The 24,122-nt window shown below is 39.7% G+C and overlaps 1 protein-coding gene across 11 annotated transcripts in view; it reads right to left on the reverse strand.

The window, feature by feature from the left end:
• Positions 1-24,122, reverse strand: part of RAPGEF4 (Rap guanine nucleotide exchange factor 4) — a 146,508-nt gene that overhangs the window by 64,189 nt on the left and 58,197 nt on the right. For 7 of the 11 annotated variants that reach the window (XM_068138574.1, XM_068138573.1, XM_068138571.1 and 4 more), the window contains 2 exons: positions 13,878-13,950; positions 11,993-12,057 (listed from right to left, as the gene is read on the reverse strand). In XM_068138574.1, the coding sequence (XP_067994675.1) occupies positions 11,993-12,057; positions 13,878-13,950 (138 nt within the window). Of the gene's footprint in view, positions 1-11,069; positions 11,151-11,992; positions 12,058-13,877; positions 13,951-17,259; positions 17,311-24,122 lie in introns of those variants that run through there. The other 4 variants (XM_068138577.1, XM_068138580.1, XM_068138576.1 and 1 more) reach the window with 4 other exon arrangements.

The following is a 24,122-nucleotide window of genomic DNA, read 5'->3' on the forward strand; positions in this document are numbered from 1 at the left end:
TTTTGTATTTGGAAATGTGCTTCTTCCCTCCTCCTAACTTCCTACAGAGCTTGCAGCTGCCTAACTTGCTACCATTTAAACCAGGCCTGTTCATATTTGTTCTCATTGTTTGTAATTTCTTCCCTAATAACTACTGAAGGACAGACATTTCTAAACATACTTTGAACTGCTTCTCTTGCTAAATTATTCTTTACTGCAACTTGAGAAAAAAAATGGTTCCACAAATCCATACAGAACACTGCAATAATTAACCCAAGACAGATACAGAGAGGTGAAATTACTCTGCCTGACATTTTCCCTCACTAACCACATCTCTTTACACCCCAATTCACCACAGTATGCTTCTGAAAGGGATGACCTCTTTTTACCTCTCAGTATGTAGCCCAAGCTGTGTAAATTCTGTGATGTCTGGCTTTTAGGAATATCACAGAACCAGCCCTGTCCTTGTGAAATGGAAAGGGATCTATTGTATGTATTTTGTAATTTATCCCCTTTCTCCTATTTCTCTTTAATATTGGCATTAATTTTCACATCATCACTACAAATATTGCATTGTCTAGCTGAAATTCTGTCCTGACATCTGTCAAACACTCACCTCCTTTTTAAACATAATCTCCAAATTATCTTTGGCTTAACTCACTCTTTTGTGACTCTCTGTGAGCTGTATATAGGCTAAGGACTGTTGCACTATGTTAAGTGTAAAAATGTTTGCTGTTCCAGAGAAGTTTAGTTTCTATAATCCAAACCAGTTAACCAGGATATATTGAATATACAAAGAGTATTCTCAGCTAGCTTACATTTTAAAAAACTATTATTTCTGCAATAATATAGGAATCTTCAGCTTCTCCATGACTGTTGGTCTAGAAGACTGTCTCAGGGAAAGAAATGTGTGTCCTCCTCAGAGGACATTTTGATACAGCGAAGTCCAATTTTATTGCAGATTGTGTCTGTGTCTGTGTACTGCCACAAAATCACACAGCACTTTTCAGGCAGTAAAACAGGTTCTCTTCTCCAATCCTTGTACCAGAAAAGCCAGACAAAACACAAAAGACATCACTTCTAGAATACAAACTGAAACACTGAATAAATCAAACAGATTAAATAGCATTCAGGAGTTCTAGCAAGGTAACCTCCTGATTTCTTCTCTCTCCTTCCTTGAGTTTGAACCAGTACACTAGGAAGACAAGAGAGCCATTTTATTCCACAGGCCCCAGGACTGCTGTGGATCAGTGGCTCTACATTTAGAGTATAATCAATGTCAGAAATCCACTGTTACGGTTTTGTCAACAATGTTTTTCCCAGTGATGCCCTGGAATCAGCAGCAGCTAACACTGACATTCAGCAGAGTGTGAACTAAATCAAGGGAGACAAAAGGAGAGGGGGTGGTTTAGGGTCCTTTATGGAATCATAGAATTGTTAGGGTTGGAAAGGACCTCAAGGATCATCTAGTTCCAAATCCCCTGCCATGGGCAGCAACACCTAACACTAGATCAGTTTGCTCAGAGCCACATCCAGTCTGGCCTTAAAAACCTCCAGGGATGGGGCTTCTACCAACTCCCTGGGCAACCTGTTCCAGTGTCTCACCACCCTTGTGCAGCCCTTACAGTTTTTCCGGTCAAGATGAGGAATCTTGTGCAGCTAGTGACAATAGGCTTTTCTTAGGTTGGTTTCTCAGATTGATTTATAATAGCTGCCAGAACCTGGCAGCTTGCAGTCCACAAGCTGAAAATCTCAGTCTACACTGGCTCTGAACACAATTAAGACAACTCAATGAGGAGGAAGGGGGAGGGGAAGAAATATTTGCCTGGATCTGCATGTGTGTTACAGCAGTAAAAAGAATATATTACAGAAGTCTGTGTTTAAACACAGAAGACAGAAATCACACAGATTAATTTGTAATTTAACAGTGAAGGGCAACAGAGCTGCAAGGTGGCCTAACAATACAATCCCCTGCCAGTTGTCTCTCTGCTTCCCCTGCAGCTTATGTGGCCTTGCAGAAATGCCAGGTTTGGGGCAGGAGAGCCTCAGTACATAGCTGACAGACCTGGTAGTGCTTTCTCTGGCAGTCAGACATTTAAGGCTGCAGACAGTTCACAGCAGCCTCAAACAGGATCACTGTGATCCATCCCCTCCTTAAATCTCACATCCAGGCTCTGTTCTGCTTACTGTGCTGGCCCTGGCCAGGAAGCCAATTTTCATCCAAAACAGGAGAAAATTAAGCACAGAGGAAAGACTTATGTGTTTATGACACTTTTTCTCCCTTCCCATTAGGCACGCAAAAGTGTCAGTGTGACGATAGAGCACATGTAGTTGGATGTAGGGAGAAAAGATGATGGAGGTGGGACATGGGGGAAGATAGGCACCCTACAAGTCCCAGTGTAGGTCACAGCCTTGTGGTCCTCCTGGAGCCCAAATGTGCCCTGTTCTGAGAGCTGTTTCCTCCACCATTTTACTGTTGCACAATCACCCTCCTCTACCTCTGCTCCTGTTACCACTGATGGCTCTCACATGGCCCTAAAGTGGGCTGAATCAGAAAATGGGTTTGAATAGAAATTAACCATCTGAGCCATTGTGCAAAAGGCTGCAAGGAAAGAGTGGCATGAGAGATGTTTCTTCAGTCCCCTCACATTCATGCATTGGAAGTCAGCTACTTTAAAGAGTGAGGATGGACAAAGCAGTACTAGGAGGTCTACAAAGACTTGATCACAATTCTCTCCTGTAAAGCTGCTGGCTTCTTCCCCATCCAGTTCAAATTTAAGGGTATTACACAAATTTCTAATATTTTGGTTTCCTAAGATGAAAACAATTGTGTCTGAGTAATCTTAATTAGAAGCATTGTAGTAATTGGTACTAGAAGTAAGGCTATTTTTTTTTTTCATTTTTATTTTAGAACCTAAATTACATATTCTTTTCATCTCTCTACTAGTCACTGTGTATTTGTATTTCATTACTAACCGCTATCTTTAATTTTAAGACAGCTGCATCACTGATGATAAAGCACACAAAGATCAAACGTTCACGATCTTGTGCCAAGCTTTCTTTCAGAAGGAAATTTGCAGAAAGAATAAGTAATGAAAAGTCATAAATTATAAGTCTTTAAATACCTGAACAGCACTTGCTTCTTTGCCATCACTGAAGATAATAGTCCTAAGTACCTTTTCAGCTCTGTCATAGGTATCTGTCATTTTTGCCTCAGCAATTCTAACTCAGAACAGCTCTAAATGACACCATAAACTGAACACTTGTTTTGGTGGTGGTGCTCTTTGCATGGAGCCAGCACAACAGGCCTCTAGTTCTTGACTAGCTAACACAAAAAGAACAAAATCACTGGACAGCTTTTCTCCACTATTTATTAACCTCTCAAATGTTTGTCATCCATATACAAAGCTAAAAAAAGACGGTAGTAGACAATCAGATCAGACAAATTGATTACTTCTTACTGACTCAGAACTATAATTGACTTTATGGAATACCAATTTCCAGTATGTATTGTTGGACAGGCAAAGTGCTGCATGAGAGATGATGAGTGACAAGAAATAATGTGATTTTAAGATCTCTGATCCAATTTTTCTGCCAAACTTGAGAAAATAATTACAAGATTTAAAAAAAATTTCATTTTGCTGTTTTAGATATAAATGCCAAATGTGTTACTTTATTCGCTTGACTTGTCTGAAGACATGAACCTTAAAAAAGACTATCTTTTTTTCCTCATATAATTACCCACTCTCTCTGCCTTTCACCTGCAAGAGATAAATGAAGCATATGTGTGTGTTTTTTATGGGTTGGGACAGAATCACACAGAAGAGGCAACCATGAAGCGAGAGCCATGAAATGTATCTCTGCAGCGGAAAGGCAGTATGTGACTGCCTTTCCCAGCACTGGCAGCTAAGGCAATATGCTGTTTCCCCAGACAACTGGAACCAAGAGTGATGGTCCTATTGAAAGAAGATTCCACACCCAGTCCACAATATTAGGTATTTTACAAATTCTAGCAGTTTCTAGCAGTTTCTGTTATTTTTCCATTATTTATTTTATTTATCTAAACTGTAATAGCAATACACATTTAGCAAGGCAAGAGGAGTCAAGAAAGGGAAAATGTCTCTTCAGTCAAACTGCCTTCCCCATGTTGACCTAGGCACCTCTGTAATCATTTGTTGAGAGAAAGTTTGTCACAGAGGAGATGAGTTCTTGTTTATGCTACTATTCTTAAGGAGGCCAGCAGTTTAAGATCCCCTTCAAATTATGATTGACAAAGAAATACCTATCACTTAGTTTTTCATTTCTCTACTGATTTTGGAACTTTTTCCTCCCATACTCTCTCTCTTAGGATTTATCACACCAAGGAGTGATCACAATAACTTCCTGAAAGAAAATTCATTTGAAATGTATGAACACATGTGAATCCCACACATTACAATGTTCAGAATCTTTTTGTCTGACAGTCACTCCATCTTTTTTGATGGCTGCAAGCTCTCTGTAGCAGAGACCTCCATCCCTCCTTTGCATCATGGCACAAACAAAAATTGCAAGGCTTTAGGATACACATAAATTGCAGTAAGGGCTGACATAAAAAAAAAAACAAAAAACAAGAGAAATGGAAAACACCAAAATAACACTACGGAGATTATACATATTAATACTCAGATGTCAAAGTTATGGAACTAAAAATTCATCCAGTTTAGCTCTAACACTGCCTCAAGCATATGTTTTGCTTGTAACAGAGGAGGTCTCTCTCCCATCTCTCTCATTCTTCATCTTTTCACTCCTCCCTCATAATAAATGCCACTCTAAAGGTTGATTTGAATCAGAAAGTCATTGCAGCACTTAAAGAAGAATAGAGATGCAGACACACTTTTTCAAGATTGCTTTTCCATTCCTGAGCAAAGGGCAGTGGTTGTTTCTGGAATGTTTTGCAGCTGTGACAGGAAAGGGAGACTCTGTCTTCAGGTGCTGATAATTCAGCTGTGCTGTTGCTATCGGGCACCATTCGCTATTTTTCCCATTATTTATCTTCCTAGACAAATGTGGTTGTTAATTTATATTTTAAAACTGAAATATACCTACATATATTTAAGCTCCGTTATTCCTTTATCATATGTAGTTTGCAAAACTACACTCTTTTCTGCAAAATATTTAACTCATCTATGAAGACAAGTCTTGACCCCCATCTCTTGTCAATCTCAGTATCTTTGGAGACAGCTCTATTTCTCCTTACAGCTGTTCTTAGAATCACCACAATGAAAACTCATTATAGAAAGAAGGGAAGATAGTTTTTCTTCCAAATTCATAGAAGGTCTTTAAGAACCAAATATGCACTGAAGAGAAAATGAGTTGACATATATACTGATAAATGCACAGCAATTTAGACCAAGAACTCTGTTGTTTTACTCCACAATGTTACTCATTCCTGTTTAGTAAATAGATCAAATGAGAATCACTAATCACATCTGCAGGTTTCATATTGGGACTGCTCTGGCTAGTTCTGTATTGGTCAGAACAGAGCTCAATTATAGGATTAGAAACAAAGGAAGAAACTGTTTTCAGTGGAAACTGCCTGAGGGTCTCCAGAATTCAGAGTACACAATGAAATCATAGGTCATTGACATTTCATAGATTATCAGGTAGTTGAATTGGGTAACAGAAGATGGGGTGGTGCAAATGTTTCTTTGAGGCACTGCTGTGCACACTGGCATTTGGAAGGGAAGCCTACAGATGTTTCATCTCCGTATGGCTGGAACTGCAGGAAGGAACACCTTCTCTGGTGGTTCTGTAACAGTTTAATTTATGCAAAGACTATTTATGTAAGCCAGCAGACTTACTAAGAATTTTGTTGACATTAAAGAGCTCTGATGATATATACAGACCTTCATATTTTTCATGATGAATTTCATTACAAACATATGAAAAAAAGTATTTTTCACAGACTCCTACTCATCTCACACTCCTGTCTTTGTTATCTCTCCTGCCATATGCTGTCACCATGTGACTCATTGCCAGGGACTATATGCACAGCCCCTGCACTAGCCAAATTGTTACAGGCTGTCATAATGGTTGAACCCTGAGCACTTCCACTTAGAGCAAAATGAAGATAACTTGATCAGAATTCAAGCATGATGACACAATTTAGAAATATTATGCAATCACTTTAAAAAACAAAAACAAAGGGAATTATTTTTCAACCCTATGCTAATATTGTATAGGAGACCTGACTCTGGCACAGACCCCAGGAGAAGATAGGAATGAGCGCACTTGTATTACTGGACAGTTACATAAACCATCCACATAGAAGATCAGTTCTGTTATAACACAGTTTTCATGTGAATGTTAGGGAGGCTACTACAATATTTAAATGCATAAAAATCAGCATGCACCTATGCCTTACTGAAAATTCAGTAAATAAATTTACATTTTATCACACCAAATTAACCAGAAAGAACATGGATGAAATGGTGATTTTCAGAGGGGTATTTTAGCACATCCTATAGGTGCTTTGCTATATAAAATACCTTCAAACAAATCACATCCAATAAGCTTCCAGTTTAGAGGATTTGGAGTCATCATATGAAAAACTCCATCCACGTGGGTTTTAGGATATGACTTTCTGCACTAGAGGGAGCTCCTGCAGCTCTTTATCACAATGGATATCTACAGACAATACACGGAAGGTACTGAAGTAAAACCTAAGAGGGATTTCAGAAAAAACAAGGCATATTCTTCACCCAATGGTAAGAAAGACTGTATGAATTTGAACAATGTAATCTGCTTATATATTGTGTTCAGTACAATTTCCTCAGTACAAAGGAGATGAAGTAGCGATTTCCCTATTTCAGGATGTATGCTTCCACTAAAGAAGGCATAAATATATGTAGGTTTTAAACAGTCATACAGCTGTACACATATAAAACAATCATGTTTTTGAGGTGAGATGTGTCACAGAAAAAATATACATGAGCAAGTCTGTGCTATAATGAACACAAAGAACCGAAGTCTGTACCATAACAAACATGGATAAGAGGACTTCATTAGCACTGCTCAATCAGCCTCCATTCTTTGCTTCTGAGCAAGGCATTTTTCAGCCTTCCTTTCAAGTCAAATTTTTTTAGTGCAGTTCCTTGAGATTGTGAGATCTTTTAGCAAACTGCAATATGGAGGTTCCATTATGGAAAACAATATAAAACTTCATCTTGGATCACTAGCAGGGTTAGAACTTTTTGACTATCAGCTACTTGAATAAATAGCATAATTAATCATAGATTTCTGTTCTTTCTGTGGATCATTCCTACACTCTCTTAGGCATGGCATTCACAGTTTACAAAGGAGTTTAAGACATTTACTGATGACAGAAAAAAATCACTCAGTACAACACTCCATAGGAGAGTGGAGATTCATGCTCTCAATGTGTTTGCCTTCTGTTCTTACCTATATTCATTCCTGTGTCTCTATGACTGATTTCTGCCATGCCCTCTTCTTTAAAACAATCACGTATCTCATGTCTCCAGAAAACAAGGGGCTATTTCTTTACTCATTTCCTACTTGGGCACCAGTAGAGGGTGTAAGAGGACATGGGAGACAACAGGTTTTCAATAAGCGTCTGGCTTCAAAATAATCAAAATGTTCCTCCAGCAGCTAGGATGAGTGACTGCAAGAAAACCCACACCATTAAGCATCAGCTCAGGAGTGCCCAAGCAGCCCAGGACCAAAGATGAAAATGTGTAGGTAATTCTGCATGTGGAATCTGCACAAACTATGTGCACAAGCTTGCGGTCAAACAGTAATCAGCCTCTAGTGAGCCAGTTTCAACTGATATTTTCCAAGGCTCAGGGATATGCTTTATTTTGTAAAGGGTCACAAATGGCACTCCTTACTGCAGAACAAGCCCCAGATGTTGAGCTCCCAGTCCAAAGGGCAGGACTGCTAGTGTATCACTTCAAAAAGCTATTTAATATGTGCTATATACTTTCTGCCAAATGCAATGTCAGAGAGGTTTGATCCATTTCAATTTAAAAATCACCCAGAAGCATGCTCTCAGCATGGCAATTTCAACATAAACAGTGAAAAGTGGCCAAATTGCAAGAACAGGATCTTGCAGTGGGAGGCACCTTGCAACCCTGCTGCCAGCTCTGCTGGTAATATACGGAAACAGAACCACTGCCTACTCTGCCTCACGCTGGAACCCGACCTCCCCTGTGTTCTAAGTACTCTTCTGTATCTTTTCTAAAAATGTATTTGAAATTATTATTGATTTTTGTCATTTTGGCTTTAGAGTTATATTCATCACAAACCCAGCTATATTCAACTCCACCCCATGAGAATTTTTTAAAACTAGAGCTAGAGAGACTAGTGTACTGGTATTTGACTAGATAAAAAGACCAAAGCTGTGTTATTTTCCTTTATGTAAGATAGCTTTAAAGTCACTTTGTTTCCATTCCCTAAAATATAACTGAGGACAGTAGCATACTCTATCTCAGTATTTTATGCTCAATTTAACTCCTATATTGTATTAAATGATGTGCAATAATGTAACCCTAGATGCAAATGAGTTCGTGTTTGGTAAAAAAAAAAAAAATTTCTTTGCTGCCTTCTCCAAATAGAATTTTTAAATAGATTTTAATGAACTATGAAAACCAAACATCCCCATATGGTGAGAAAATTTCAAGGCATATATTAAAAGAAAAATCTTAGGTTACTCATCAAAAGCTAATAGAAAGACAAGAGAAAAAAAAATTAAGCTATGAAGATGAAGCTCAAATAATTAGCAAATATGGAAAAACGCCTATTAGAGTGCTTGTAAAAGACTCAGTACAGGCTAAAAGATAATAACATGCATTTCATATTTCCAGAGTGGAATATATTATATTTGAGTGGTGCAGCAGATACGCTGGAGGGAAGGGAGGCCATCCAGAGGGACCCTGACAGGCTGGAGAGGTGGGCACAAGCCAACCTCATGAGGTTCAATAAGAGCAAGTGCAGGGTCCTGCATCTGGGTCGAGGCAATCCCAGGCACAAATACAGGCTGGGCAGTGACTGGCTGGAAAGCAGCCCTGAGGAGAGAGACTTGGGGGTGCTGGTGGACAAAAAGCTCAACATGAGCTCTCAATGTGCACTTGCAGCCCGCAAAGCCAATCAGATCCTGGGCTGCATCAGGAGAAGTGTGGCCAGCAGGTCGAGGGAGGTGATCTTCCCCCTCTAGTCAGCTCTGGTGAGACCCCACCTGGAGTACTGCATCCAGTACTGGAGCCCCTATTACAAGAGGGATATGGACGTGCTGGAGCGTGTCCAGAGAAGGGCCACGAGGATGACCAGAGGGCTGGAGCACCTCTCCTCTGGGGACAGACTGAGGGAGTTGGGGCTGTTCAGTCTGGAGAAGGCTCCGAGGTGACCTAATTGTGGCCTTCCAGTATCTGAAGGGGGCCTACAGGAGGGCTGGAGAGGGACTTCTCAGGATCTCAGGTAGTGATAGGACTAGGGGGAATGGAATGAAGTTGGAGGTGGGGAGATTCAGGCTAGATGTGAGGAGGAGGTTCCTCACCATGAGAGTGGTGAAGCCCTGGAATGGGTTGTCCAGGGAGGGGGTTGAGGCCCCATCCCTGGAGGTGTTTAAGACCAGGCTGGATGAGGCTCTGGCCAGCCTGATCTAGTGTGGGGTGTCCCTGCCCATGGCAGGGGGGTTGGAACTAGATGATCCTTGTGGTCCCTTCCAACCCTGACTGATACTATGATACTATGATAGTTATAAATTTCCCTGGAAAATTCAAACAACACACACACCTCAAAGGAAATCCATCATTACGATCAGGACGACTGAAGACATTATCTCCTTCTTTCTAGGAGTGTAATGTTTTGTTAATATATGAAATATTTTGAGGAACTTTCTCTGAAAGTGAAAAAGTTCCTCACTTAGTCTTTTTCTGGGCATTACAGAGTGGCCCCCAGGCATCTCTGAGATGTATTTGTAGCTAGTCTCTCATGCATCATTCTGGCAATCTAAAGATAAAGTAGTCTAAAGATGTCCTACAAACACCTCCCTTTCCCTGGTTGAATGCCTTTCCCTGATGCAGTAGCTCTTTTGACAGTCAAATACCACCCTGTAATAAGCAAAATGTATAACATTTATAAGAGGGCTGATTTCTGGTACCCTGCTATTTAGTATTTTGAATAGGTGGCAACAATTCTGGATTTTTTCCCCTGCAATCCCAATATCTCCCTCATAACTCAAAACTGACTTCAGGGCACAAAGATCAATGTGTTGTTTAAGCATTACAGCAGTTGCACAGTTCAAAATTGTGGAAATGAAGCTTCCATGTAATAAATAAAATACTTGGTTATCTACCCCTGCTGCATTTACCTTTCATTTAATACTATTGAAGAGAACCGTGGCCATATGGCAAAACCACTGAACTAAGATTCATGAACCGTTTCTACGCCGTATAGGTTCTTCTAACACATTTGTCACGGAACTGAGCTCCTTCAGGGTGAAACAAGGTGACAAGCATCTGTCACTTGTTTACTTTCTCAGCTTCTCTCCACAAAAATGTGTAAAATGTGGGGGAGAAAAGGATGGCTGGCTTATATATGTTTTGGAAAGGAAGTCAATATGGTTTGAAAAAGACCTTACTCTTGTAGAAGTCGTTGCACATGTGACCATTACTTTGTGTGGGAAGAGTTCTGTTGTGCCAGAAAAGCTCAGCCATTGGCAGCAGTATTAATCACTAAATTTTGATATATTTCTAAAATACTTTGTACTTGAAAGTGTATACCATCCTCAGCCGAGCATCACTGCTCATTACTGAGGAGGTAACACCTTCTAGGAAAGATGGATGTTTTTACCTACATGTTACCTCTATCTGCTTAAAAAAATACAACATCTTTTTGTTTGGATCCTATGCTTGGTGCTCTCATTGAGAGATCAGGCAAGCCCCCTGATCTCACTTACCTCAGTGTAGCACTGAAATACCAACATCTTAGAGAAGCACTAAGAGTTAACCCCATGACTGTTTGTAAAATGCTTACAGAATTTGCATCTTTTACAGAAGAAAGATGCTATCTAAATATCTAAGACTTACACTCACCTGCATTGAAAATTGTTTATTTTCCTACAGGATAAGGCTATGTATGTCAGGATATGGTATAGCATTAGTGAATAAGACTCTAGAAAAAGGAACCACATACTGTTAAATTTATACCCTTGAGGAAGCAGGACAGACAGACAGGGAAAGGTGGAAGTAGTTATTTTCACATTAAGGAAACATGCTAAAAGATTAATTGTCTTTATCTGCTGTCAAAATATGGGTTTTGTGTAACAAAAATACCTTTAACCTTTTAAAGGCATCAGACAAATGCATCCAATTAAACTCCTATGTCCAGAAAGACAGCCACCTGTTTATTACTACAACTTTTCTACTCCTGCCATAAAAAATTGTAGAAGTTGCTAGTGTTTACACAAAGCCTGATACTATTTCTTCCCACTATTACAAAGATTTAACATCCATCACAGAAGTATTTTTGAGTTTTTCATGTGGGTCCCCATTTGGTTAGACTGAAGGCAGAGAACTATTTTATAAACAAGAACTGGGACATAAAGCTGCTCCCTGAACACAAGGAGAAAATTCACCCTGAGCACTGGGCCAGAACAATGAATTTTATTGTCTGTTGGCTATGCACTGGTCTTGCCATAGTGCTGCTTTCCCTGTTTTGCCTCAGCACCTTTCAGACAAAACCAGGACAACCAGATTATAACACAAACTTCAGCAGCAATATACTTTCTAATAATGCTGATCCTGAACCAGCTGCTTTCTCTAGTTACGTGACACAATGTCTAAAGCATCTTTGCAATTTGTCTGCTGTACTCACATGCATCAACCACATGCACATGGTTCTTTTCAATTTTATGATGGACTTTTGCATTTTCTATTCCCAAATTCCTTCCCCCTTCCCAAATTCCTTCCCCCTTCCCCTCCAGCAAAAAAGAAAGGCAGAATTAGCTGTGATTTACCTTATTACAATTCTTAGAAACCTGGCAAAGTGCACTACTTGACATACTGTCCTTATCTGGCATTCCTGAAAAAAAAGAGCACAGAAAATAATTACATACTGTACAATCTTTAAGTAACAGTGAATATATTTATCAATAGAATGGGGAATTGGAGGTTTCAACTTTGACAGCATACACATTAATTTATGGAGCTTTCAAGAGTAAATTCAGACAAAGTTTTTATACGGTAAACACACACCCCAAAAAGAAAAAACATCTAACTTGTGTGGATACTATAAACATCTTGCTGACACAGTACTTTCTCACAACTTCATATCTGAAGTATGTTTACAGGAATTATTTATATTTTTTAATTTAATATTACCTGGTTTTTTGAAACTGAAGTCAAATGTGACATTGAGTTCACACAAATGAGCGCTGCTATGCTATGCTATGCTATGCTGCACTGTGCTATGCTATGCTACTGTTCGACAAATAGGGCATATTGAGCACATAACATGTGGGACAAAATTCCAGATGTAATTGCTAGTCATTAGATATTCTCCTGGTAGCACCTAAATAATCTTCTGGCAACTAAATAAAAATAATTTGATTTACTGAAGTGATGAGTTCCAAAGGCTGCTCTTGGATTCATGTCTACAGCACTATCCCACAATCTGACAGTTTCTCATGAGGCAGAGACACATCACACTTAGCTCTGCAACTGAGGTCAAGGAGCAGCATGTTTACTGCAGGCTGTCTGTGTAAGCACTAATGTAGGCTCCCATCCTAAACTAGAAAACCAAGCCAGTTTATTAGATTTATTTTCCTATCAGGACTCATGGAATTTATGTAGCTTGTATAAGCAATTAAATATTCTGTACAGGATGCTTGAGCCAATAGGCCTGTGTCATAGTGCAGATTTATGCACAGATCTGTGTACACTTGTATACAGTTGGTAATGCAGGCAGGCAAGTTCCAAAGTATTTCCTACTATCTGTGGTTCTAAAACAGTTGTAAAACTGGAACACTGGAAGGCTGTGCTGCTATTTAGTGAGACCTGTACAGGCTGGATACACAGGCAGAGAGGAACCTAATGAAGTTTGACAACAGCAAGTGCAGGGTCCTGCATCTATAAAGGAGTAACTACATCACCAGCACAGGTTAGGAGCTGACCTGCTGGAAAACAGTTCAGTGGAGAAGGACCTGGGAGCCTGGGTGGACAAATTCACCATGAGCCAGCAATGTGCCCTTGTGGTCAAGGAGGCCACATTATCTTGGAGCGCATTAAGAAGAGTGTAACCAACAGGTCTGTAGAGGTTTTCCTCCTCCTCAGTTGTGGAGTACTGTGTCCCGTTCTGGGCTCTCCAGTTCAAGAGAGACAGTAAACTACGAGAGACAGTCTAGAGGAGGACTATGAAAATGAGTAGGAGACTGGAGCATCTCTTTTACAGGGACAAGATGAGAGACCTGAGGCTCTTTAGTCCGGAAAAGAAATGACTGAGAGGGGATCTTATCAGTGCTTATAAATATCTAAAGGGCAAGTGTCAAGGGGATGTGGTCAGATTCTTTTCAGTGGTGCCCACTGAAGGATCAACTAGGAATAAAATGGAATGCAGAAGCTCCATCTAAAAACGGGGAAAAACTTCTTCACCTTGGGGATGAGAGAACACTGGAACAAAGAGGTTGTGGAGCCTCCTTCTCCAGAAAGAAAGTGCACCTGCTTTAGCAGAGACATTAGACTTGATGATTTCCAGAGGTCCCCTCCAACCCTTACTATTCTGTGACTCTATATAATACTGAATTTAATTTAACATTTAAATTCCAACACCCCAAATCAGAGGACTTTAATCTTTCCCTTCCTTTTATCTTTTTTCTAATATCTGGTATCTGTTTTCTTACTTACTGTCATTGTTGGAGCCAGTTTCCATAACACCATAAGGAGGAGTGAGTAGTGCAGACATATACTGTCGATACTTCTGAAAGAGAGTGATGGCACATTCAGTCAGGTACAAGTGCATAAAGCCATTCAGTGAATGATGTGGCTGCTGCCTTGTGCTTCACATGCATACAAGCAATCTGAGGCAGTCAGACACATCTTTACTCTTGACACTACAAGGTTTGCTTTCTTGACTGAAGCACAGTGCCTTTGTTTCACCAAAAGCTGTGCTAAAACAGTTCCTTCCTTCATGTTCCTCAAAGCATGACATTGAGGATTTTAATAAATCAAAACTGTACCTAATTGTGTGATTTCCCATCCAGACTGTTTATAATTTGTTTGAAATTACACTACTTCAGCTGAACTGAAACTAGAAAGATACTTTATTGTAGGGATGGAGACAAGGCTATTAACTAAGGATTCATGAGAATCCTGTACCACTACAATTTTGGTGTCAGATTTGAAATATACAAGATTTGCTTAATGCAAATGCACTAAGTTTGGGGTTCAGAAATGACAAGGTTATGAAACACACAAACCTAGCACTTTATGTTATATATATATATATATATATATATACAGAGAAACTATATTATCAGACCAGACTTGGTAACTATAAAAATAATGTCTCTTGTACTACTGTAAACTACATAATTGTGACTTTTGTCAGTAAGTGGCATTTTTCTTCAGTGAATGCTGGCAGCATGATAAATCAGGTTCAAAGTTCGGTCTAGGGCTGAAGAAATTCACAGAAACTTAAAAATTTAACACCAAAGGAAAAAAACGTCCTTTTATGAAATACAAATCACTCAATGAGTGACACATTTTTGTTCTCAGCCATACTATACTACTGTCATACTTAGGGATAAACAGTTATAATTCCCTTTTGGAACTGTCAGAAATCAGGCTTGTGCAACAGAGGTGCCATTAGGATGTGCAGTGAGCTGAACATGAACAACCAGCTGAAATTCATGTAGGTTTCAGCTAAGCACATGTACTAATTGAGCCAGAAAATTTCCATCAGTGTACACTTTTCAGTTAAAAGCTTTATCCTTTGGGTGTATTCACTTTCAAAATATTGTCTGCTGGATTTCTACAAATGCTTGAATTACCCCTTTAACATTTCTTTTTCGTGTGGACAGGAAAATATCACCAAATCTAGCACTAAAGACTGAGTGTCTTGCATTCTAAATGATAACAAAGGCAACAAAGACTACATTAATCTTAATAATCCAATACTATTTTTAGTCAAGAGGCTTAGCAACATACTATTTAAATCTCACCCATAATCCAGCTGAAAACTCATAGGAGTAAAACTGCTATATCCCTGGTCAATCACAGAGAACAAATACTATTTCATTTGCAGAAAAAACTCCCCTATTCTTTTTCCTGAAGTGTTCATTTTACCATACTCTGCATCCACTCCTATACCTGGAACTCAGTGAGAATAAGAACTCAGTTCCACTAGTAAATCACATACGTAATTATTCACTGATCATGGTACCATGCAGTATGTGTGGGAATTAAAATAAAACCAAAATGGCATCGCCCACCATTATTCTAGACAGAGTGTAATGTAAAGCAGCACTGGCTCTGAGATCAGCTCTTGGTGCTCTTTTAATTATCCTGTCACCCCCCCCGACCATGACATCTTTCTGCCACTGTACTGGTTTTCTGCTATGATCCGTACTATGGACTTAATTTGCCACATTTCCCATTGCTTTACATGGTGCTCGTCACAAGAGATAAAAACCTGACACTTCAACCTATAGAATGAGTTTTCTCCAAATGTGGCCGAAGGCACACACACCTGGTCCACTTGGACTCCAGGGCATGTTCAGACAAGCCTGGGCAATGTGGGCATTTTCCTGGAAAACCAGACCTGCTGGCTCCTGCTCCATTGTCTGATCCAGAGCATTTTTGAGGCTTTTTGTCCCTTCAGGACACCTCATCAGCCAAATTAAATATCATGGGACACTTACTTGTCAAGAAGTCAGGGAAACACTCTTTACTGGGAAACCTCAGTATGGCAAGAGAGATATAAGTAAATGCATAAAGATTTACAGTATCAGATAGAGTAATGAAGTTCCAGGCATGAGATCTCTGAAAGCTGAGATAATGAGGAAAACACAATACTGACTGAGCCCTATTGTGTTACTGTAATGTCTGTAAATGAGAAGAAAATGCAGTAAGGTAAATTTTACCAGTAGGTGGCATTTAAAATCATCCTGAAGATTAACAGATTAAGTATTACGAAAGGCTTTTGAAAATGTATTCCACTGGTGGCATGAACTCTGGAAAGGTTTTCCTTATGAAAGACACCAACAGTTATCAAATCATCATAAGCTTGTTAATTACCAGAAATCTTCAAATTCTGTAAATCCAACATGACAGCAAGTTTTAAAACTACACTCAGTGACCTATTCACTCTGTCTTCGGATTTCTACCAATTTATAAACTCATATCATGTAACAGCTTAAAGATCAGACACTTCCCACGTCTAATCAGACAGCACAAGCAATAAAGACAGTACTTTTTCTTCCAGTTACTGGACCACTTCATATCCATTATGTGGTGAAAATTAACATGACCTTTTCAGCCACTGCTGTAGTCCAAAGCACAGAGGAGTGCTGACAGGGAACAGTGGGGATGGGAGAAAAGGAAGAGAATCACACACTTGCCTTACTAGGGCAGTGTTGTAGGTCAATTTTCATACCAACAGTTCTCAGGTTTTTCAGAGTGTTTCCATGCTCTTGTTTAGACTCTGAGTTAGCTGCAGGGTTTTCAAAACCTTGTGTAACTATATTGTTAGATGCCTTTTTTGTGTGTGTCTGTTTTGCATTCTAGCTGTGCATACTCCCGCAATGGTTTCTCTTGGGGAATAGATGCTGTAGCTTGACAGTGTGGGCCAGCTTCTCTATTTTCTTTTGACAATAAATAATTGATCACTGATGCTCTCAGTATAACTCTGTTCTTCCTCTAAGTTGGCTGCTCCAGTCATACCATTTTGGCAATGAACCACCTCTCTTGTGAGCATTACTCATAAGGGTGCATCACTTCCATGGTGCACTGTTTCTTCTCTTCTCTCCAGAACAATAAGGAGAGATGTGAGACTCCTCAGAGATCTCTGGGCTGACTTTTCACCCACCAACCAACCAGAGACTGCTGTCTCAAAGTCTAGATCTTTGCCTCTAGATTTGATGCTCCAAAGATTGCTCTTCATTGAACTGACAGGTGAAATCTCAGGTCATCTGCCTGCTACCCATTAGTGTTTTCCAATAAAAAGTACCTAATGTCCTTACAGAATAACATTAAAAACAAAAAGAAGAGAGAGATGTGAAGATCTTACCAACACTTACTGAGAAGAGACCAATTTGTATTCATCAGTCTGTCAAGTCATTACAATGACATAGACAAAGCCTGAAATAGCAGAAGTGAAGTACACTCAGTCATATTTGGATAAAATAAATACAGGAAATGCCTGTACTGAAATCGCTGAATCCTGATCCCAGAATTAGTACAGTTTATGTAACAGCAGATGAATCTGCATATTTTCCATTTATTTATTTACCATCTTCTGAATGTTTCTGCATGGCTCTAAACAACTACACTTTACATTTTATCTGATCTCTATGTTTTGAAAGTATGTATTCTTCTGTCACATTCCCACTTAAATGCATTTACAGTGCTTGAAAAGCTCTGTGGGCAGAATTGCTTGATCACAGAATCCTCTTGAGTTTCGTAGCCAAAAAGAAAAATGCACCCAGCTCCCTGAAATCATGCCAAGTAGCAGACTTGGCTACCAGATAGCAACCCAAAGATAAGACTGCATTGCAAAAAATCAAATCCAAGGAAATTAGAGCATGAGCGCTGATTAAACAAATTGCACGGCCTATTCTGCTCCATCTAATTTAAATATAGAAATGACATCATGCAGACCTCTGATTCTGTCTCCTAGAGGAATCCACTCAGGAAATGCAGTTAGGTGGAGAAGCACTTGGTTGGGAGGGGTGGGAAAGACTCCAAATACTTAAAAGCAGACAAAGAAGCTATGTAAAGAATAACAAACAGACCATTTGATTTATGTGTTTTCTTTTACTATGCTTGTGTAACCATAGAATAGATAATGTATTTATAGGATAAAATATAACAATTTAACTGCCTGTAATGTGAAGTTCAAGTTTTCAAAAGTGTCTGAAAAATAGTATTACACAATTCCATATTTACTTTTTCACAGTGATATCTGTATTGAATCTGTTCACTTTAAAATCATATGGTGATAACTTTCAGTGGCAGTACAAGATCAGAAAACAAAGCTACAATCTCCTTTTTTCCCCTTCCATTATCACTTGTGGGAGAGAGTGGCAAGTAAATCACACCTTTGCTGGAATTCTCGGAGTGATCCAAGTGGCAAAATTGAACCTCACCCCTCTTCAAACTGTTCTGTGGTGGTAACAATTGTAAATCTGCACCATTATTAGCAAAGCTAGCAGAAATGTCTTGAAAATGAAGAGCAGAACTAAGAAATAGGTACCTTCTAAACTTAGTTTTTCTTACCTCTACAGCCAATCTTCAAACCTACATTGACAGCACTTTGACCAAGCTTAGTCTGGCATCATCACATGGGTCATGCTAAAGGGAAAACTATTCCACAAAAAGGTCCTGAAGTTCGAGCTATGCAAACAGACAGCATACAAGGCAGAGAGACAGGTACATCAGAGACAGGTAAAACAAACCTTGCAAATATAGGATAAAGCTGCGTTCCGCTCCTTGTCTGGGCAGCTACAGGTTGCCTCCTACACTATTTGTACCACATGATGGGCCTCCCTGAACTGACCATTAGCATTTTTCTGGAGCAGAATTTCAGCTGAAACAAAAAGTCTCATGAAGAAGACATTTATGTTTTTAAACTGCTTTGACAAGAACAGTAAATTCTGTAATTACAGCACCACATGCCTTGTTTCTGATCATGTATCTTTACCAATAGAGCAAGGAAAAAGAAAGGTTTGTGTGTGCTAGAGAACTCAGAAGTCAGTAAGAGCTTCTGTTACTGTTCCACCCCGAGATTGTCGCCTTGCAAATATATAAGGGCCTGACACACACAATCAAGAAATTTTTCCATGAATGCTGTGAGAAAGGCTTCATCTGAGGGAATGTGCAACTAGCTATATGCTACTGAGACAGAAAAAAGCTGCAAACCTCCCAGTGTAGGCTGTGCTTTTGGCTGTGAGTTGAAGTCATGCTTGTTTAGTGAGATTCTATGAAGTTTCCACCAGGTCTGTACAGCCCTAAAATTAGGGTTTAAGTGCAATTTAAATGGCACATTGGACTTGTGTTGACACTGTGTACAGCAATAGCTTTATCCATTGTTCATAAACAGCTTCTTTTCTTCCCTTCCCTTTTATTTTTCTATAAAGACATTTGAAATGAACAAAGGGAAAGCAAAGTGGTGAGATGGTCTGTAACTCTGCTTTTCATGTTTACAACATCTAAGCACACAAATATGTTCATCTAGAAAACTGGTTTCATCTGGAAGGAAATTCTGGATTAAATATTAATTCCTCTACAATCAACATAAATCTCTTAATGAGTTCAGTGGGGTCAGACTAACACTGTGATTTGCCTCTCACAGAAATAAGCACATATCAACTTCCCACACTCTTCTAGTATTAAAGGCTTAATTTTTGTGGACAATCCTTCAAAATTATTGTTTCTATTCAATATCTTCAGTAATTAAGATATTTCTTAAGTCTAAATAAGGAAATATACAACAGAATTTTCCTTATAACATTAGCCTTGCTATTTTGAGTACAATATGAACTGCTTTAAAAGCAGCTTGTGCAGCTCTCTCTGTAACACTTCCATGAAATCAAAACATCAAGGGCAACACTTAAAGACAAACTAAATAATTATAGTTCAGGAAGTATGACCGAACATAGTCTGCTCCTTCTAGTGCATGGACAAGAGTGTATGCAGACACAGAAAATCAATCACTAACAGACTGGTACCACTTAACAGGACCCCCAAAGCTGGTGAGAGACTTTCTAGGGTGTCGTGTAGTGACAGGACTAGGGGGAATGGATCCAAGCTAGAGGAGACTAGATTTAAATTAGATGTTAGGAAGAAGTTCTTCACCATGAGGGTGGTGAGACACTGGAACAGGTTGCCCAGGGAGGTGGTGGAAGCCCTGTCCCTGGATGTTTTTAAGGCCAGGCTGGATGTGGCTCTGGGCAACCTGATCTAGTGGAAAGTGTCCCTCCCCATGGCAGCAGGGTTGGAACTAAATGATCCTTGAGGTCCCTTCCAACCCTGACAATTCTGTGATTCTGTGGGCCTGCAACTCTGCCAGCAATCAGTGCAATGACACCACTGGAATTACCTTGGCATCATAAATCTCTCATGGGTGCAGCTATTCAAATACAGAGTTGCTTTCACACACTGTGTGGTACTTCCCCACCAGAGTTCACAATAATACTTGAGCTACTCATGGTGACTCAGTTGTGACATAACACAGGGGTTCAGAAAACTGCATCAATATTTTGCAATGCAAGAGCCTTATTTGGATGGGTCAATTTTCAAGGTTTTTCTCTCAGTCTGGAGTCAGTGCAAGTGACTTCCTCAAACCAAAGACATTTTATTTAGCTGCCAGTCCCTCACCAAGGCTTAAAAAGCCCACATGCCAAATGCTGTTGTGTGATTCCAGCACAATGTTTGTTTCTCAGGCAATCCTTTTTTTAGGGAAAAAGAATAATGTAACATTATTCATTTCACTTCAGTCCCAGAAACATTTTCAAACCTCATCACAAGAAGGGACAGTGAGGAATGGAGACATGCAGCAATGAGAAAGAAGGCTATATGTTAGAAAAGAGAGACCTGTTAAGAGGAAATAAAAAGGGAGTAAGTGAAAATGTTTTAGAGAGCAATAAGTGAAGGGCAGGAGGAGCATGCAATACACAGCTTAAGCAGACTTCTTCAGTCTACTGAACAGGTATTTCAAGGAGTGGACAGACTTCATGGAAGAAGGCTCACTTTGAGAAAGGAAGGGAAACAAACAGTGTGAACTGTCAGTTCAGATATGCCTAACAAATGAAGTCCCTCCTCTCTCTTGTTGCTGCTGAAGAAGCAGTTCTACCTGTTGGTGTCTTAGGTCCAGCTTTGCTAAGTTCTGCACACAAAATGGTAAGTCAGATCCTGTCTCTCCCTCCTCCTATCCAGAAAGTCTCATAGTGCACTCAGAGGCAGGATGCAAGTAGGTAAGTGGCACAGCACCAAAAGCGCAGAATGGCAAAGTTAACTAAATACAAAGGCTGTTTCACCATTGAGGTTTGTTCACATAAAATAGCAAGATTATGTCAGAGCATGAGAAAACTGAGAACAAGAACTTCACAGCTTTGGCATCCATCATAAGACAGAACTCCAAAGGTTGAAATGAAAATGCCTTAGGAAACAGTCTCCCATCTGAAAGAACAATGCTTGCTACATTCTTGCTAAACCTATTGACCAAAAGGGGATGCAACTAGTAAAAAAAAGTCAACACTATCCATTAGTTTGATAAAGAGGAGGCTGAGGGGAGACCTCATTGCTTTCTACAACTACCTGAAAGGACACTGTAGAGAAGCTGGTGCTGGTCTCTTCTCACAGGTAATTAGCATTAGACCAAGTGGGTATGGCCTCAAGCTTCATGGAGAGTGGTCAGGCATTGGAATGTGCTGCCCAGGGAGGTGGTTGAACCTCCAGCTCTGGATGTGTTTAAAGGTCATTTGTATGTGGTGCCTGGGGATATGGCTTAGGAGTGAACCTTGTAGAGCAGGGTTATTGGTTGGACTTGGTGATCCTGAGGGTCTATTCCAACCTGAATATTTCTGTGATTTCTGCAACTTCTGTAAATGGAGGTTTAACTATACATAACCGGATGCAATGAGCTTATGTGGAAGTACCACGCAAATGATGACGATGGAAGTCTGCAAACAATCAAGAGAAACAGGGCTGCTGAAGACTCACTATCAAATTTGGCCATATATAATGCAAGCAACAACACAGCAGTTTTGTGAGGCAATTTGGCAAGGGAATTCCACATCTGAAGGGCAATGGGAAAAGCTGATTCCTGCACTAAGACTCCTCCAGAAACAATTTACCAAGCCCGAGCATCCAAAACCTGTCAGCACAATGCCCAAGTACTACCCTCTCAGGGGAGAGACAACTTCTGCCGAACTGGCTAAAAGATACTCAGTGAAACATTCATGGCACTTAATTTGCCAATCCAAAAGAACTGGCTTGTAAAAGTATCTTTAAAACCTGTACTTGGTTTAAAAAGTTATCTATTTGACAGTATGCTTATTAGGAACTTCATCTATTTTCTGAACTTTAATGTTTGCATTCCACTTGGGCAAACAGCCATTTCTTCTGGGGTGCCCCTCAGACATGGCTAAAAATAATTTCATCAGCATACTGAAATCTCAACCTACATCATGAGATGGATAGGTTTAATACAGTCAGGACATACAGTAGATAATTAATTTTCAAAGTAAAACATCTTTCTAGTCCATTGCTTTCAATTTTTCATTTCTTAGCTATTTTTGTATTTCCTATTCCCTCTTTATGGAATCATGTTGGATTTGCTTGTTTAAAAGATGTCAAGAAGGTATTGAAATAAACTAAATTTTAAAAAACCAGGATGTGTTGAGGAGATCCCACCTCCAGCACTTCATGAACCCTGGCTGTTCTTGTTCCAAACTCAGTAGGAATGATTCCATTACAAGGGATAATGTTTACACAAAGCAAACAGCAGTACCAGATAAATCTGCTGGTTTTACATGGAGGGCAAACTAAATTGGTTTTCAGTAGAGGAAGAAAAATAACAGTGCAGAATATTGCTTCACTATGATTTTAAACAATTTCTCTAGATTATCAAATGAAGATGAATGGATTGTTTAAGTGACTACATGAGAACATTTTGAAAAATTCAGACAGACTCAACAGACATTACAAAATGCCTTGCTGGGAGGATGCAGTAAATAACCCTGGCTCTGGCTTTGCGGTTGCAGCTGAAAGAACATCTTGTCCACTCATTTTCTATTCATTTTTCCTAACACTAAAGAGTCCTCAATAATCTTCCCAGCCTTCTTATTAAAATCATACCCAAGCACACATTGTGTCATAATCATGTCCACAATGTGCCAGTCCTCCTGCACTCCACTGTGGGTACAAAGACTGTTCTGCTGGTATGTTTTCCTAATGAAATGTAACTGCTTTGCCTGGCAGGCAATTCCTACAGCTGACCAGGCTGTACGCACAGACCAGCTCAAAGGTACAAAACTCCAAATGCCACATACATTGTCCACTACCAAGCAGATACATCATGCAAGTTATGGTAAATATTGGTGACAAGAAGGAACAAAACAAGAAAGTAAACAAGCTTCTTCAGTCCTTCTACTCACAGAAAAACTCTTCAATCATTTTCATTTTATCTGTTTATATTCCAAACTTACTTTGCAACTTCAATTCTTACTATTAGCAATTCTTATAATTGTGTTCCAGAATAGAATAGAATAGAATAGAATAGGATAGAATAGGATAGAATAGGATAGAATCATAGAATCAATAAGGTTGGAAAAGACCTCAAAGATCATCAAGTCCAACCTATCACCCAACACAATCCAGTCAACTAAACCATGGCACCAAGTCCCTCATCCAGTCTCTTCTTAAACACTTCCAGTGATGGTGAATTCACCACCTCCCTGGGCAGCCCATTCCAATGGCAAATCACTCTTTCTGTGAAGAACTTCTTCCTAACATCCAGCTTAAATCTCCCCTGGAGCAGCTTGAGACTGTGTCTTCTTGTTCTCATGCTGGTTGCCTGGGAGAAGAGACCAATTTTCATTAAGACCACACACTACTGTCCTAAAGTTGCAATTTTTTCAATTTTTGTGGACACCAGTACTGAAGGGAGGTTGTGGAGTCTCCTCCTCTGGAGACTTTCAAAACCCACCTGGATGCATTCCTGTGCAGACTACCCTAAGTGATCCTGCTTTGGCAGGGGGGTTGGACCTGATGATCTCTTGAGGTCCCTTCCAACCTCTAATATACTGTGATATTACATACTCATACTGTGAAGGTGCTAAGCATTTGAGACAGGCAGCTCTTGTAACACAGGCAATGCATTGCTATAGCCTACTGCTGCTGCAGTGAAAACCAGATCATGGCCACTCTTAT

Source organism: Melanerpes formicivorus, unplaced genomic scaffold, assembly GCF_026170545.1.
Source record: "Melanerpes formicivorus ecotype bairdi unplaced genomic scaffold, bMelFor1.0.p_v2 SCAF_5, whole genome shotgun sequence".
In the NCBI taxonomy this organism is placed as follows: Eukaryota; Metazoa; Chordata; class Aves; order Piciformes; family Picidae; genus Melanerpes; species Melanerpes formicivorus.